This window comes from Loxodonta africana, chromosome 22 (genome assembly GCF_030014295.1).
Source record: "Loxodonta africana isolate mLoxAfr1 chromosome 22, mLoxAfr1.hap2, whole genome shotgun sequence".
NCBI lineage: Eukaryota > Metazoa > Chordata > Mammalia > Proboscidea > Elephantidae > Loxodonta > Loxodonta africana.
In genome coordinates, this window is record NC_087363.1 from 41869847 (window position 1) to 41888189 (window position 18343).

The window sequence follows — 18343 nt, forward strand, 5'->3', positions numbered from 1 at the left end:
GCAGCTTTCTCCCAGCCACCCCCACGCCACCCACACATCTGCCTAATGGGAGTGGGGAGGGAGTGTGGGGAGGAGGCTGTGGGTCTGTGAGTGTAGGTGATGTGGAGGGGGGAAGCAACTGTGTGTAGAGTCTGGGGGTTGTGTGTGAGAGAAAGGGGGGGCGGTCCCCAGATTGTGTGGGCATGGGGATGTGGGTGAACACGTTGAGGATAATGAGAGAAAGAGGGAATTAGGGTCTGTGTGTGCACAGAGGGGCTGTGAGAGCAGGTAATTTGGGAGAAAAGTGGTGGGAATGTTAAAGTGTAAGCCTAGGAGTGTGGCTGTGTGCAACGATATGTGTGACAGGGGTGTCATCAGAGTGTACCTAGGTGTCAGGTGGCCTGTGGGAGGGGGTGTAAAAGTAAGCAGGTTGGGTGTTGGGGGCACCCTAAACTGTGTGTGCGTGAGGGTGTGTGTACCCCGGGGTGTGTGTGAGCACAGTGCCCTATTAGGCTGAAGGGTGTCATGGTGGTCTGTTGTTAGTGTGCATGATAAGGGTGTACCAGGCTGTGCCTTTCCCGTGGTGCGTTGTGGAAGGCTCAGGCGGGTGCCGGCACCATGTAGGTTTACAGTGTGTGCGGGGGTGTTACAGGATGTTGTACGAAATGCCCATGGTAGGGTATTTGTGCACAAAGTGAGTGCCATTTGGAATGTTGTGCACGTGTGTGTGTGTGCACTTGTGTGTGTGCATGTGTATGTGTGTCCAGGCGTGTGTGTGTGAGTGTGAACATGTGGGTGTATGTATGTCTGTGTGTCTGTGGTGTCAGTGTGTATGTGTGTGCATGTGTCTGTATGTGTGTATGGTGGGTGTGTGTGCATGTGCTCTGGGGCATTCTCGAGCACCTGTCCCAAGAAGCCTGCGGCTACCCGATCCTCATCCACCCTCTGTGCTTCCCCCCGCAGGAGCCGCCCCTGACCATGTAGATGCCAGCTCTGGGGAGTAGCATGGGCGCCACTGAATGGAGACTCCTGGGTCTGCAGCCCTGAGCCCCTCTGGCCCCTGGACCTCTTCCTGCACCTGGGGACACCCCTTGGAGCTCACCACCTTGGCCACCTTGGCCGCCCCCTACCCCTGGGACCCAGATTCGGCAGCAGGGTACCAAAGTCATCCAGCGAGGTTGAGCTGAGGACAGCCACACGGAGCCATCTCCCAGCAGCCTCTTGTCCAGCACTGACTTTCAGGCTCACCCCAAGCGGGGACTGCAGCAATCATGGGTGACATGACCAACAGCGACTTTTACTCCAAAAACCAAAGAAATGAGTCGAGCCATGGGGGCGAGTTCGGGTGCACGATGGAGGAGCTCCGCTCCCTCATGGAGCTGCGGGGCACCGAGGCTGTGGTCAAGATCAAGGAGACCTATGGGGACACTGAAGCCATCTGCCGGCGCCTCAAGACCTCGCCTGTTGAAGGTAGGTGGGGGACTTGACCCCACGGTCACAGTGCCCACAGCCCCCATCTAAGTTGGCTCTACAGTCAATATGCAATATTGAACAACAGGCATGTCTCATTTAGGAATCCCTGGGTGGTGCAACTAACTGAAAGGTTGAAGGTTCGAGTCCACCCAGAGGCACCGCAGAAGAAAGGCCTGGTGATCTACTTCCAAAAATTCAGCTATTGAAAACCCCATGGAACACAGTTCTACTGTGACACACTTGGGGTCACCATGAGTAGAAGTCGACTCGGTCAATAACAATTGGTTTTTATGTCTCAGACACTGGCTAAAAAGCCAATGGTGCCATTCTAGTGTGTTCTAGCTGAGAGGCCAGGGAGCCGACCTCCATTTTCCCTCATCAAGTGCTAGGTGTGACCCAAGACCCCTGCAGAGAGAAGGGGCTGGGGTAGCGGACAGAGCTGGAGCAAAGCTGTTTTCTGGAAAGGGAGGTACCAAACCTGCCAGAAGGGGCAGCTCACCAAAGCCACAAAGTTTGGGTCCATCCTGGGATGGAAGGCCTCCTGCCTCAGAGGTGGAGCAGGAGGGAAGCTAGGCAGGGCTGCAGCAGATCCTCCCCTGCCTGCACCAAGGCTCACCCGGCTCCTGCTGCCCCCACTCAGCCCCCAGTGGTTGGTCTCGGGGGTCCAACCGCCCCCACCCCACACTCCCTTCCCCAGGCCTCAGGAATCTACTCGTCTGGGGGTAGATATGGAGCCACAGTGTTGCTCACGTGCAGCCAATGCCTGCTCCCCCAGCCCTGCCTCTAGATTGGTATGGTGCCCAGCTCTCCAAATCCAGACTCTAGCTGGGGATCTGGGGCCACTGGGTGCACAGGGTGGCAGGGAGATGGGCCATTGTGCGATGGGTGACAGATGCCCTGGCATGTCCCATCCTATGGGGGAGAGGGGAGTGTGAACTTTTTCTCCATTGCCAAAATGAGCAGGCCAGGGCTCTCCGAAGAGAGAGAGGCTTTCTGTTTCTAGGGGATTCTATGGAAAGGACCAAAGCTAGGCCGTCTGCCACAAGGCAGCAGTGGGAGAGAATTAGGCCAGCTTGGACATCAGAGATTGGGTCCCCGTCCCCACACTGACCTGCCACAAGCTGCTGCCTCCTGCCATGAGGGGGAAGGGTTCTCTACATAATCCAAAAGATGTGGATATGAATCTGTGTCCTGGCACCCCCCAGGGAGTCCGTGCTTGAACCCTCAATTTCTACCTCTGGAAAACGGGCCAACACCTATCTCACAGTCCCTGGTGCAGCATTAGACATACAGTGAGTACTCAATAACTGGCAGCCATAATTATTCTAAGAGCAAGTGGGTGAAAATCCCTCTCCCAGGTATAGACCACAACCTGGGAGGCAGTCAGCATCCAAACGATTCTCTCTGCAACCCTCCCACCCCAGCTCCTGCCCTGGGCAGCCCTGCCAATGCATCCTGAATGCGTTGCCTTCTGACCCACGCTGCACATCGAGGTGTGCCGATCAGTCTAGGGGTGACTGGGTGCCCACACCCCTGCTAGGCTTGGCACCTCTGGGGGTCTGTATCCTTGTCTGAGGCCCTCCCCTCCTGGGTCAGGAGAAAGAGCTGAGACTGGTTCTTTCTTCCCAGATGGGCTGACCTGCTGACGATTTTGCTCATGTGCTGTGCCTTAGCAAATGTTCAGGAGCACCTACATTTTCTTCTTCCTTGGTGCTGTGTGGTTGTGGTTTTGGTCTTTTTTTGTTTGATTGGTTGGTTTGTTGTTGTTGTTGTTTGGGGGGGGCCCATGAGAGTAAGCATCCTTTCTTCACAGTGTGATCTAGCTCAGGACTTGAAAATGGCCATATGTGGTCCTAAGAAAGGAGAGGGGCTCTGTTGGGGACTTCTGGGTCCCAGCCACATGTGGTCCCCAGCCCCTGGCAGGATGATCCATGGTCACCTGTGCCACCAGGCTTGCACACCTGGCTTCCTAGGGAGGCAGGGTTTGCCCAAATGAACTTTGCCTTTTGGATAGGGACCAGGAAATTCCCATGAGGCAGTGGTTCTCAAACATCTCTGGACCCAGGCTCTGTGGAGATCCAGTGGGAGCTGTGCCCTCTCCCCAGAAAGACAGCCAACCAGTGCAACCAAGGTGACACAGTATCAGTTGGTCTGCAGACCCCCATGAAGCTGGGCCATGGACCAGGTTAAGAAACTACCCCTACTACCACTCCCAACTGAAAAGATCTCTGGACCCTGGGACACACTGAGGAAACACGACCAAGCTCCGGCACGATGTGGGGCCCCCGCCAGTTGATTCATTGTGTCCCCACTCTGTACTGCTGCCAGAGGGGCGGGAGTGCATGCCTGAGGGCAGGGATCCTCCAGCACCCAGCCTGGGGCCTGTCATAGAGGAGGGCTGAATAACCATTTAACGTCTGTCCAGGGACTCCCTGACATGTGGCCGCTGAGTGCTCAGCCCACAAGGAGCAGCTCCCGGGTGGCTGATCAGCCAAATTAGCAGACGATCAAGACCAAGTGTAGGTAGGGCTTTAGGCTCAGAGGAGAGGTGAGGTGGATGGGTAATGGAGATTCAGGAAGGCTTCCTGGAGGAGAAAGTGTTTGAGCTGGGCTGTGAAGGAGAGAGAAGGGAAGGCATGATTCATAGCATAGAGCAGCATCACTTATACAGAATTCCACAGAAATTATAAGAAGTTAGGCATTACGTGAAAAACAAAGGAGACTCAGTTTTCTCACCTGTAAAATGGAAAGAGTATTAACAGCCCTGGCTATTGCTCTGCCACCTGCCACCTGGATGCCTTCGGACCAGTCTTTGACCTCTCTGGGCCTTGGTTTCCTTATTTTTCATGAGGACCAAATGAGATCTCTGATGGGAAGGGTTTCTGAAAAGGAGAAAGTACTTCATTCCAGGAGGAAATTCTATCAGAGATTAAGCATATCCCTGCCTCATTGGTCCCTAGAAAGATGTCCCACGGTGAAGGTGCAGCAGGAAGAAGTTTGGGGAGGAACTGAGGAGCAGAGAGCTATAAACCCCAGACTTGAGCAGCCTGGGTTCTAATCCCAAACCTGCCACTTATGAGTTGTGGAAATGCAAGTTACTCAACCTCCCTGCACCTCAGTTTCCTCATCTGTATAATGGGGATAATACTAGTGGCCACCACATAGAGTTGTTGTGAGTACAAAGTGAAGTAGCTTAGAGCAACGCTTCATACATGAGTAGTCCTGTATAGGTGTTAGGCTTCAGCCCGAAGCCCCAGAGACTAAGTGCCTCTGTTTTCCCAACAGTAAAGTGGGTTGTGAACATTGAATAAGGTCAGGCCAAGTGGCCGGCATCTAGGTGCACAGCGAATGTCAGCTCTTGCTGTTTTCATTATGACTGTCATTGCTCCGGGGGAAACTCAGCCATCAGTAAGGATGCACAGCCACCTTCTCCGGAAGGGCTGGAACCCACTCCTCCCTGGAACACATCATGCAGCTTGTTTTACTGCATCCCTTAGCACAGAGGTCCCCGGGAAGAAGGTGCTGTTATCCCATTTTACAGGCGAGGAGCACAGGGCTCCAGGTCACCCCCACTTTGAACACTGCTCATCAGGCACCAGGCCCAGGTGTCCCACAGCCCCAAGCTGACGTCCCCTAAATCAGCCCAGTATGTCACCCTGGGAACAGCCCCCCCAGGTGTTCAGTGTCTGACAGGGCCTGTGTAGGTGGAGCCGTTAGGGAACTTTCTTTACCCTCCCTCATGTTTAGCATGGGGCCTGCCTTGTGGAACCAGAATTGAAACTGGGGACCTCTTTTGATTTAGAGAGATGCCTGACCTCCAGCCCCAACTTAAAAGTGACATGGTCCAGGGCTGTGCCGGCTTCAGAGGGGGGCTCAGGTTGACCACTCCCGAAACCCTCTGCCTCTCTGAATCATGCTGCAGGAAGCTGCCCCCCCCCCCAAAAAAAACCTATTGCCATCGAGTTGATTCCAACTCATAGTAACCCTATAGGACAGAGTATAAATTAGCCTTCCCATTTACATCCAGCTACTTTTAGGCAAAAAGATTTCTGCGAGTAAGAGATGGGGTTTGAAGCAAAGAGAAATCCACTTCCATCCAGATCGCTGCCTGCTGCTGGACACAGAACGTGGGCTCAGCTCGCTCCAGGCTGGCATTATTGGGTTTTCCTTCTGGAATCCCGGTCTTGGGGACACCCAGTCTGTGATCCTTTCCTTTCCTCATCCACTACTTGTTTCTGTTCCACCTGGTGTCAGTGCCCTTCCCTGCTTGTCTCCCCCTGCTCCTTTCCTTCCACTCCCTTCCAGCCTCAGACGGGAGAGTCCCAGAGACTGGAGTTCAAATCCTGATGGGCTTACTGTTTGAGGGACACTGGGAGAATTTGGAACCCTGGTGGCGTAATGGTTAAGTGCTACGGCTGCTAACCAAAAGGTCAGCAGTTCAAATCCACCAGGCACTCCTTGGAAACTCTGTGGGGCAGTTCAACTCTGTCCTATAGGGTCACTATGAGTCAGAATCGACTCGACGGCAATGGTCTTGGTTTTTTTTGGCGGGGGGGGAGTTCAGCTTAACCTCGTTGCACCTTAGTTGCTTTATCTGTGAAATGGGAATAATAACATCACCCACCTCCTGGGGATAATGTATTACATTAGATGATCCATGTAAAAGACTTAGCATGGTGCGCAGCAGACCATAGGATGAACTTACAAAATTATGTCCATCATCATTGTTATTATTATACCCTGGGTGGTACAGTTAGTGCACTCAGCTGCTAATTGAAAGGTTGGAGGTTTACGTCCACTCAGAGGCCCCTCAAAAAAAAGGCCTGGTGATCTACTCTTGAAAAAGCAGTCACTGAAAACCCTGTGGAGTGAAGCTCTGCTCTGACACTCAACACGTGGGGTCACCATGAGTGGGAATCAACTCAACAACTACTGGTTTCTATTATCATACCCAAGTGTTTCCTTTTAAAAATGACAAGCATGGGCCTTATCCCCATGAAAGATTAGGCAATTAGATAGTATGGTGCCCAATGAAGGGTTAATGTGCTATCAGAAGAGGCTTCCCAGAGGAGGCAGTTTTGCCGTGAGGCTGGAAAGGTGGGCAGTGGGTGTGAGGGTGAGCTGTGAGCTCCTGGAGGCAGAGGCTGCTTGTCATTCTCCACCCTGTCCCCAGCAACCAGGACAGTGCCTGGGGCTCCAGAAATATTTGTAGAAAGAAGGAAGGGAGGCAGAAAGAAGGGGCAGATGTCCTGGAGCCGCCCTGTGTGGGACAGAAGGCTACAGGGCTGGGACAAGACACAGGACACCTTGCGTCACCCATGGAACAATCGGCTTTGCTTCCGCAACCCCAGAGCAGCGTTTTCTTGAGCTACTTGGCACACACAGCCCCTGTCCCTTCCATCTCTGACACCTGGCCCTCAGCATCAAAAATACGCAAACGAAAGGCCAGGATGCACAGGTCCCTGTCTGGGCGTTCGCAGCCTTGCATGGCAGGGGTCAGAGGGGGAAGATGGGGCGCTGCAGGGGTGGGGCAGGAATCGGATACCCCAGAGAGCTGTGAAACGGAACCTCCGGTTAATTTTACATGAATCCCATGGCAGCAGAACACAAGTGCACCTATCCAAGTGGTGGCGAGAGAGGGGCTGAGAGGGGACGGGAGAGACAGATCATGGCAGATCGTGCTTCATGTTGCATGTAAATAAGACATTAAAAGAGAACACCCCTCCAGCCTGACGGGACCCACAGTCTCCAGAGAGCCACTGCCAGCTGGGTATCAGGGGGTAGAGCAGCAAATGGAGGTCCTTGCATCTGTCATGTGGATGTTCTAGCTCTCCATATGTCCCGTCACCCAAGGATCACTGGGCCACTGAGGGGTTGACGGGACACCAAGGCTGCCACAGACTCAGCAGGGTCCTCAAACCCAAACCAAACCTGTTGCCATGGAATCAATTCCAACTCATAGCAGCCCTATAGGATAGAATCGAACTGCCCCATAGGGCTTCCGAGGAGCAGCTGGTGGATTCCAACTGCTGGCCTTTTGGTTAGCGCCTGAGCTCTTAACTACTATGCCATCAGGGCTCCAGCGAGGTCCCAGGCAGGGTGAATTCAGGGGCTGCTCAGACACCAGCTTCCACACGGGGAATTTCACTGGCCAAAAAGGATACGCACCCACAGTACCGGAGATGGGTCCCTGCCCCGAGGAGTCTTCATATGAAGTGGTGGGTGCTCCATTTAAGCCCCAGGACTCTGTCAGGTGTGAGACTGGAGGAGGAAAACTCATCAAAGCATGTAAGAAAAAAAAGAAGCTGAGAAAATATAGCTGCCTTCAGTAACTGCAGGGGTGGGGGAGGGGAAGACCTGCAGACTGGGAAGGTGGCCCAGCTTTACCTCTGTCAGTAAGTAGGTTCATGACCTTGGGCAAGTTACTTAGACTCTTGGCAACCTCAGCTTTCTTATCTGTAAAATGGGAATTGTGCTACTTTCACTCTCCACTGTTCTGAGTGCTTGGCAAATTTTCTGCAAGAAAACCATTGTCTTCCAGTATTTCTTAAGTATTTCTATCCATTAGGACTTTATTTAATGGAAAACCCATAACAAACTGGCTTGTGCACAAAGGAATTTACCGCTTGTGCAACTGAGGAGCCCAGGGGTAGTCTGGCCTCAGGAGTGGCTTGATCCAGGGCCTCAGATGCTGTCATGAGAACTTCATCCATCCCTCCCCTGCTGTCTGTCACCTCTGCTGTGCTCTGTGTTGGCTTCACTCACAGGCAGGTCCTTCCCACGTGGGAGTCTGGCAGCTTCAGGTTAATGCCCTCTCGTCCTGGCCACTCCAGCAGCCAAAGACACTTCTTTTCTCATAGTTTCCACCTTAAATCCCAAAATAGACTCTCACTGGGCCACCTTCAGTCATATGGCCACTTCTGAACTAATCCTGTGGCTAAAGGTGGAATAGACAGGTTAGGGCTGGGTCATATGCTCACCCCAGAGGGGGCAAGTCAGTCCCTTCCAGACCACATGGACATTGGGGGAAGGGAGGCCACCCATGGAAGAGAATGGAGGCTACAGAGGCACAAACCACTAACGCTTATGAGCCTAGTGTGTGGAAGGCTCCTGCTGTGTCCTGGGCAGGACATGGAGGAATAGAGGACATGCTCCATGCCCTTAAGAGTGTTTGGCCTGGATGGAAGATAAGATAGAATTGAGGAGGCAGTTGAGGAGGGACGATCCAGGAACACCAAGTATAGGGTGACCATAAAAGATATCAGCCAAGCCATAGCACTATTAATACTTACACCAGGGTAATAGACACACACTAGGCATGTCCGGGTAAGCTGGGACGGTTTGGTATCGCGGTAGTGAAGATGCAATGCCAGCCTGTCTTGCTTCAAATTCTAGCTCTGCTGCTTATTCCACTTTCCAGAATGCCACCCACACATCTTTCTGAATCATCGATAAAATAAATCCACATGCTGATTGATCTGTGCTATCGATTTCCCCAGGCTGGGGCTGCAGAGTCTCTGCTGGGCACACAGCTCAAAGGCTGGACGGGAAGTGCAGGATGGTTAAAGACCAGGCCTGACCCACAGCCTGGCCCGCGGCTGTCCACAGGGCTTCCGGGCAGCTGTCCACAGGACAAGGGGGACTTCTGTCCCGCAAATGATTCTGTGTGACCCGGGAGGTGCTTTGCACAGTCAGGCACCCAGAGAGGGGAGTGGAGAAGGGAGCATTTATAGGTGGGTCTAGACAGACACCCTCCCACCGCCACCCCCATGTGCAGAGCCTGAGTCCTACCTGGGAGCTGGAATTTACTGTGTGTGAACTTATCAGAGCCGAGCCCTTCCAACGGGTTGCCTCCTGTGATCCTCACAGCAGCTCCTTGAGACAAGGTGTGGCCCCTCAATAAGGAAGCAAAAGCTCGGAGAGGAAGAGTAGGGCCTGATTCTTACTATGAAGGCACCCTTGCTTTGCAGAATAAACATGCACTAAAAAAAAAAAAAAAATTTTTTTTTTTAAACACTAAACACTAAGTGCCCACCATGTGCTCCGAAAAGAGAAGGAATGAGAAGAGCATTAAATTCGAGTCCCAGCTCCACCATTTAGACCCTTGAGCAAGTCACTTCATCCCTCTGAGCCTCAGTTTCCCCATCGGTAAAAAAAAAAAATTTAAGTATACTAATCACATCCTCCTCTGGAACCCATGGATGTCACCGTTCAGTGAACGTCCCCATCGCTTCCCTGCCTCTATTATGCCAAGTAGAGATGTCGGCTGACACACATTCATTGTTGAACAAATCTGTGTTATGCACCTATTATGTGCAGGTTGGGGCCCTGTGTGCTCTGGGTAGAGACGTTCCATATGCCCTCTCAGGCAGTCACAGTTAACCAGTATTTGCGTCATATGGCTATAAATGGGACAGGTGGGGGACCGGGACAGGGACATGCCTTGAGGACATCCCCTCTTGGTCCAGAGACCAGGGTGCCATACAGGAAACAAACTCAGGCAGGGACCACTAGGAAAGATGGCAGCCAGGGGCAGGGAGCCAGGGCCTCCATCTGGAGCACAGCCGAGCAGATATCCCACCAAGGGAGGAGGGAAGAGTCCCTTCCCCAGAGAGTTCCCCAAAGAGTCCCAGGAAAGTGGGGTGCTGCCTAGGCCCTGAAGACACTTCCAGTCCAGCTGTAACAGCAGTTTCTAGCTGGGATACTGGTCACAGTGGGGATACTAGATACTGGTTAACACGTACTGAACTTGCTGAGCGCTTTACAGGCATTATCTCGTTTAATCTTTGCACCACTCTATGAAATGGGAACTGTCATTATTCCCAGTTTACAGATGAGGAAATTGAGGTTCAGGTACCACTGCTGTCAGGTGGCTCAGCCAGAAGTGGTGCCCAGGCAGTCTGGCTCCTGAGCCGGCACAGAAAGCCTCCTCAATCTGCTGCCACCATTGACAAAAGTAATTCTCCATCAAGAGGGCTGAGCTGAGTCCTAAGGTAGAAGGAGGATGACCCCTGCCTAAGTGGGGAGGTAGGAGTCGGGGAGGCCTTCTCTGAGGGAGGCCTGCAGGGACGAGGAGGTTGAATACGCAGACCGGGGGAGACCAGCAGGAACCAAGGTCCTGAGGCAGGGACTGGGGTGTGCACGGGGAGCTGTGAGAATTTTATTGTGCCTGAGGTGTGTCTCAAAGGGCAGAGGGCTCCAGCTCATGGACTGTGGATTGATTTTGTTAGACTCTGTGTTTTAGTTGATTTTTCAGGCTGTCCACTCGGATGACAGTCTTTATGTTTGCACCATCCAAGTGAGTGTGAAATGGGCATGAGTATAGCCCAACTTTCAGAGCCAGGTGAGCCAAAGAACTCACCGAATGTAGGGAACCTGAGGGCTGGGGAAGTGGTTCTCATACTGGGGTCCCTGGTGCCCTGAGGTCCACAGAGGTGCCCAGGGCACAGAGCGGGGCTCTGGGCTTCACACCCCACCCTTGACCAGAGCAGCTCCTCCTTGACTTGTTCTGCCTGTGAACCATCTGGTAAGATTCTTTTTTTTTTTTTTAAACCAAGAGTTCAAAAAAATAAAAATTTTTTGAAAACCTCTAATACTGGAGAAATATGCTAAAGTATAGTTTCTAAAAGGCTGAGTTTGCGTCCCAGCTCTGCTCTAAACTGTGTGACCTCAGACAGGTCTTGTAAGTTCTTGGTGCCTCGGTCTTTACATCTGTAAAACAGAGTAGATAGTATCCAAATAATACCCAGCTCCCAGGGTCCATATTGGTCTGTGAATAAATGAGAGAACACACAAAAGTGCCTGACCCACAGTTGGGCCTCAGGGGAGGTTCATCTTGCCGCAGCCCTACTCTGGCCATGGTCTGACCTTGTGCTGGGTCCCAGGGGGGTGTATATGACTGTGTAGGCCACCCAGCCCACCCCCTCATGTATTAGAAGACCCACTGGGCTGGGGAGAGTTGGGGACCAGCCTGACTTGGCTCTTACTGCCTGGAACCCTCTACAAGCCCCACATCTGTGCCCCAGGCTCCCCATCTGGAAAATAAAGAGGGTGGGATGGGTTGTCTCTGAGGCCCCTCCAGACTCAGGCATTCTAGAATTGAGACTTACCACCTGAGCTCCCCCGCCCCCCGCCACCGCCCCCGCCCCAGCAATGCAGACATCAGACTGGCCAGAGGGTGGCTGGCTCGTGACCAGACCCCAGATCCCTCTTCCCTTGAAAGTCTGTGACCTGAAACCCCGGGGCGTGGCAGAGGTCCACCGCAGCCCAAGCTGGGCAGTGCCCTTGGCCCCTCTGCCCCAGCCCCAGCCTACCAGCCCTTCCCTGTGCACATGGCTTTCAAAGACAGAACCACACTTGGCAGCCAACAGGCCCCACAGTGTTCTCTGGCAACAGTTCTCTGGCTCCCAGAAGCCCAGAGGCCTGGTCACCATTTCCAATGACTTCCTTCCCTGAGTCTCAGTTTCCTCACCTGTCAAATGGGCTGAGGGGTGAGTGATGTTGCTCAGTGACTTCAGCTTGGACCATCTCTAATGTTAGTGCACCCTCAGTTGCCCACCCATCCACCCAGCCTGGGTCCCACAAAAGCCCTCGAGGTCAGCTCCAGAGAGAGGAAGCAGCCTTTCCCTCCAGGCCCGCCTGTCACAGGAGAGGCCCCAATGGGGCAGGTAAGTTATTTATACAGGCTCCCCTCACCCCACAACGATTATCTTACTCCTCCTGGCACATTCCAGACCTCTGCTGTGGTTTCAGACCTAGAGTTATTTATAGTCAGTGGAAATTAGCACCTCGGCCGATGGCTCCCTGGTACCCCCTGCCAACATCACCCTTCACCCCAAAGAGAAGGCCCCTTGGAAATTTCCATGGTCCCAGTAAATGATCCCAGGGCCCATTTCTGGCTAGGAGGACCCAGCTCTTACTGTGGGATAGCTTTGGACAAAACGTCATAAAGTTGAGAGGTGAGAGCAGGTCCTTATGGGATTGGGGAGGGCTGCATGGAGGAAGCAGCATTTGAAAAACATACTGAAGGATAAGTAGGGTTTTCACTGGAGAAGAACACTCCATGTAGAGGGAACAGTGTGGACAGAGGCATAGAGGCAAGGAAGAAGGAATAGCCAATCGCTCTGTTTGGCTGGGGCTTGGGGCAGGGAGTGAATAGAAATAATGATAATAATTAAAAGTAAATGAGCATTTTAGATGCTGTTCTAAGAGTTCTACATACATCATGACTTCATTTAATTCTCCCAAAAGTCCTATGAGGCAGTTACTAGTATTATCCTCATTTTTACAAACAAGGGAACTGAGATACAGAAAAATTAAATCACTTGCCTGAGGAGACACAGCTAATAAGGAACTGGGATTCAAAGCCAGGCAGGCCAGCTGCAGAGCCCACACTCAGAACCCCTGTGAAGACATCTAAATGGTGAGCCCAAAAGTTTGAGCTTAAATTAAAAGGCAGTAGGGAGCCCTTGAAAGTTCTTGAGCAGAGGAGCAGTGTGGCTAAGACAGTTGATCTGGCAACCATGATATGATTTGGAATGGGTAGAGACCCCAGAAGGAAAAGCTGCAGGGAGGGAGGGCCAGGGTGGTGGTGATGGAGAGGAGGGAGCTGGAAGCAGCAGGACTTGGCTGTGAATGGCGGTCAAGGGAGGGAGAGCTGTGAAAACTGACCCAGGCTTCAAGGCAGCAACTGGTGGCTGGTGGTAGAGACAAAGCTCACAAGGGGAGGAGCAAGGCTGAGGGTGAGATGAAGGGTTGACTCTGGGCACTGTGCCTTTGCAGGGCCTGGGGTAGAGAATGGCAGGCCTGGAACCCTGGGGAGAGTCTGGGCCTGACCTAAAGGTAGAACACCTCTGTGACAAAGCTGTCTGTGGACAAGTCCTGTCTCCCCTCACGGGTCCCACACCCTCATCGGGAGCAGGTTGACCACAGGAGGGCAGAGATTTGGCTCTGTCTTGTTTACTGCCATATCCTAGGAGCTAGAACAGAGCCCAGCATAGATCAGACTCAGTAAATGTGCAAAAGTGTGTTCACCTGGGGGCTTGTTAAAGACAGGTCCTTGGGGAACGTCAGCTACTAAGGGAGCAGGAAGCAAGCAAAGAAGGAGAAGACAGGGGGTAGAAAGAGAGAGTCCCACGCAAGTAGGGTGTGATCAGGCTATCTGATACCAGCTGGGCAGCCAGTGAGACCTAGGGTTTACCAGGAAGTGAGACAATGAAGGAGCAATAGCCTGGAAGGCAGGCTGTCAGAGAGCCCTTGGGAAACCTCTATTGGACCAAACAGCAGGATGGAGTGTTCCCTGGGGCCACCCACCGCACACACGGCTCCTCCAGGATCTGGGAGGTCCAGCAAAGGGTCAGAGCAGTAGGGAGGACTCATGGGTCCATGGGACCAGAGGTTAGGAAGAGCCCTCAGGGACCATCTCATCCAGCATTCCCAGTGTGCAGATGGGGAGACTGAGGCCCACGAGGGAAGGGACTTGCCCAAGCACACAGCACACGCTGGGGTCCCAGTGTCATCCGTGGATGTGGTGGAGGGGGTGGGGACCCCTGCTCCTGGTCTTTATTTTCCCCTCTCCAGCTGCTCAAGACCCACTCTTACCCACCCCTACCCTGCCTCTCACTTGGGAAAACCACCTCTGCGCTCAGAGCCCAGCTTTTTCTCCTATAAGGTAGGAGCAGAAATAGGCACATATGAAGATTGGGGTGAGGGCAGATGCGCTAACCGCTGTATGGACGTGTATGTCTCCGAGAGCCCAACACAGTGGGGGTCAGGAAATAGCAATCCAGCATAGGAGCGAAGAGGCAGGTGGCCCTGGGTCTGAGTCCCAGCTATGCCATTTATGAGCTGTGTTGTGTTGAACAAATAACTTCACCTCTCAGAACCTGGTTAACCACTTGCCATCAAGTCATCTCCAATACATGGCAACCCCATGTGTGTCAGAGTGGAACTGTGCTCCACAGGATTTTCAGTGGCTGATTTTTCAGAAGTAGATCACCAGGCCTTTCTTTCGAGGCACCTCTGGGTAGACTCAAACCGCCAACCTTTTGTTTAGCGGCCAAGCACACCAACCATTTGCACCACCCAGGGACTCCTAGGACCTGTTTACCTATCTGTAAAAGAGTATCTCTTCCTAGAGTTGTTATAAGGAAGAAATGAGTTGGTGAGAGTACTAACCCACTCTACACAGTGCAGGAAGCACACAGGGAATGGAAACTGCCATTACTGTTATTACTATGCTTATTATCATTACCATCATCAGCATTAGCATTATATAGACTAAGAAGTCGAGGCTCAGAGAGGGAAGGATCTCACCCAAGTTCACACAGCCATTTGGCAGCAAAACCAAGTGAGAACGCGGAGCTCCTGACCCACAATCCCAGTGGGTGTGTGAGATTAAAAAAAAAAAGTGACAAGTAATTTCTAAAAGCCCATCATTAGGAGAGCATTAAGTCCTTTTCAGCTTCTCTGCGTGCTGGAAAGAACATTATGCAGCCAATGAAAATTGTTGTTACGGAAAATGAAGCAACGTGGATGAGAGTCATGGAATCACGTAACATGAAGAAAGTGGCATTTAGCATCGTACCTTTTAGCCAACCAAAAACCCGTCGCCATCAAGTCAATTCTGACTCACGGCAACCCCGTGTGTTAAAGAGTAGAACTGCTCCATAGGGTTTTCTTGACTATAATCTTATGGAAGCAAATCCCCGGATCTTTCTCCCACAGAGCTGCTAAGTGTGTTCGAACCATCAACCTTTAGGTTAGTAAAAAAAAAAAAAACCCAATAATCACAACAACTACATAAAAAGAGAAAAGAACCTGGTAGGAAACAGCCCAGAATGTGCCTAGTGTTGGGGTTGCAGGTAAGAGTACGGATGACTTTTTTCTCAATTTCTCTTTCTGCATCTGTAGTGATGTCGTTCTAAGCTGGGTTAGTTAAGGTCCGCTGGTTGTAAGCAACAGAAGCTGACTGGGCAGTGTAACAGAAGATTTGTGGGCAGAATGGGAATGGTTTTCCCAGGCTGGAGAGTAAAGGCTGGAAAATCCAGCTCAGGGAGAGCAGGAAGCTGGGATGTACAGGGGTCAGTGGCAGGACTGAGCAAAAAACTACTCCAGCTGTTTTTGGTCACTCAGGATTCCAAATAGCGCTGTGGCTGGTGAATGTTTAACAACCAGCATTCCAGGTAGGGAGGGAGTCCTCATCTGTAGTGTTTGCTCAATGCTACAGTGTAAACACTCCCACCGTGTCAGCAACACGACATCATGTTGGTGGAAAGAGATGAGCGGCAGCATACCATTATATATTATTTTTACCATACAGACACAATAGACTGTTTATTCGAAAGAATAGACCATAATGAAACATAGTAAAATAATTAACAAGTGACATGTTTTGGATATTTATTGACCTTTTAAATATAATTTATATAATTGTAAGTTTATACAATTTAATTTTAATGATGGTTGTATTTAACAACCAACTCACAAAATACCCAAAGATCTGGCAATCTGCTCTCAAGAGCTGGTGGGAGCTGCCTCCAGCATGCCACTGAGTCCAGGTGAGACAGTGTGATTGGCCTACCCTGGTCACATGCTCACTTTTAGGCCAGGATGGGGGATGGAGAGCAGGGCCTCTTGATTGGCGGCCACCAAGACTCCTTCCAGTAAGGGAAACATAACCCCGCAGAAGGAAATCAGGCTGCAGCCATCAAAAGGAAAAATGCCACTGATAATTTAAGTTGTATTTTTCTTTTATAATATCTTTTTTATTTCTTTTTTTAATTCATCATTGCTGGAGATCCCAGAGTCTTTAAAAAGGATCCAGGGCTTAGTCCTGAGAACAGCAAACCAAAGGACCCAGCCAGGAGAAGTGCAAGGGGCTCAGAGCTGCCACCTCCACCCCATCCCACCCCATCCCACCCCATCCCACCCCACCCCACCCCACCCCACCCACCTCAACTCTTCACCTTCTCCAGACAGAAAAAAAACCATTGCCATTGAGTCAATTCCATCTCATAGTGACCCTGTAGGACAGAGTAGAACTGCCCCATAGGGTTTCCAGAGAGCAGCTGGCAGATTCAAACTGCCAACCTTTGGGTTAGCAATCTGAACTCTTAACCACTGTACCACCAGGGCTCCACCTTCCCCAGAGAGGGCAGTAAATGAGCTAAGCCTCCAGCCTACCACCTGTCACACTGCCTGAAAGTCCACCATTAGAGATCTGCCCTGACAGAACACAGACATCCCCAGGTGAGCAGCATCTGAGGGCAGGGTTTTCTCATGGCCTTAAGGGTAGATGAGGTTGAATGGAAACCCTTAGGGGCCTGGGGTGGTCCAGATATAGGATAGTACCCTTAAAAGTAATCTCGGAATTGTTGGCCAAGTGAGCACCCTAATCCTAGTGAGTCCACGATTTACTGAGGAGCCCAGTTGACCACCCAGGAAGATCCCTCTTGTGGCCTCGTGTCCCTGGCTCATGGCCACAGATTGCCAGGGTAGGAAATCAGACCCTCACCGTAGAATCTGAGAGCCACCAGCTGCCTTCGTATTTGGGATCATCTTGTAGCCAGCAGAAGGCCAGCCCCGGGGCAGGCCAGGGGGTATCATTTAGGAAGGGGACCAGAGAGGAGGGTTGCCCCATCCTACAGTAATAGCTAAGTTAGGGACCACGTTGTACCTAGTATTCACAGACCTGGGTGGGAAGTACTTTTATTAACCCCATTTTGAAGATGAGAAAACTGAGGTGCAGACGGATTGCCTGACTTGCCCAAGTCACACAGCTGTGGGAATAAAACCCAAGCCTGGATGAGGTCATACCCCATGTTTTTAACCTTCTGCTTAAACGGGATGATGAGGGGGCATCCCCAGGACTTCGTGCCCCCACAGAACCATGCTTGGCCAATGGCACAGGAACCTGAGAGTTTCCAGTTGCTCCAACACTGCAGCTCAGGCCCAAATACGAGAGGGGCTGGGGCAGGAGATAGGCACTTGATCTACCAATGAGGCAGCCAAGAGTGTGATCCCGTTACCAGGCCTCACTCATCTGCCTCTTTCTGGCCAGAGACATTCTCAAGGACCCTCAGGCCTGAACCTCAGGGGCTAAAAATCATGAGCCCAGGATCCCAGACCCACCGGTTTGAGGCCCTTCAGCCCAGAGATTGCTAGTCAGGGTCTGGACGTGGAGCACCAACCAATGGTCCAATGTCACCTCCTTCACTTGCTTGCTGTGTAGCCCCAGATGAATCGCTTTCCCTTTCTGAGCCTCAGTTTTCTCATCTGAAAAGGGGGTTTAGATATGCCTACCTACAGGATTGTTAGGAAAATTAAATGAAAATAATGTACATGTAAGCCCCCCTTTTCCATCCTGTCCCCCCTCCAAACTGTTGTACCTGCCATGACCACATTAAACTTAAAATATGAGTTAAGCTGTGCCATTCTCTGCTTAAAACCCAATGGCTCCCACTGCTCTTAAAAGGAAATCTAAATGCCTCATTGTGGCCTGCAGATCCTGCACAATCCAGCTGCCACCCTGTTGCAAGGTCCTCAAAGGTAGGCGGCAAAGCCAAGAGGAGATTGGGGCTCCCCAACCTGTGGATTCCCAGAGCTTCCTGGTTAAAACTACAGAGCTCACCGCTTCCTTTAATGCCATTCAAGATTCCAACATAAATTAAAGATGGTAATTAAAAAATAACTGGTAATTATAACGTGGATGTGCTTTGAGACTGTAGATGCCCTGCCCTCTGCTCCTAGTGGGTGTGCCCCATCTCCTTGTTGAGATTTGCTGCATTCATTTATTGGTCCACCCACCCTTTAAAGAAGCATTTATTGAGCACATACTTTGTGTTAGATGGTATCCGAGGTGGTGGGGATACAGCAGCGAAAAAGACCAACG

General features: G+C 51.6%; 1 protein-coding gene across 15 annotated transcripts in view; it reads left to right on the plus strand.

Moving 5' to 3' along the window:
* The first annotated feature begins 1250 nt into the window (after positions 1-1250).
* Positions 1251-18343, plus strand: part of ATP2B2 (ATPase plasma membrane Ca2+ transporting 2) — a 151056-nt gene continuing 133963 nt past the window's right edge. For 14 of the 15 annotated variants that reach the window (XM_064274888.1, XM_064274890.1, XM_064274895.1 and 11 more), the window contains exon 1: positions 1251-1449. In XM_064274888.1, coding sequence (XP_064130958.1) covers positions 1251-1449 — 199 coding nt within the window. Of the gene's footprint in view, positions 1450-6471; positions 6476-10472; positions 10495-18343 lie in introns of all 15 variants that reach the window. The other variant, XM_064274899.1, reaches the window with a different exon arrangement.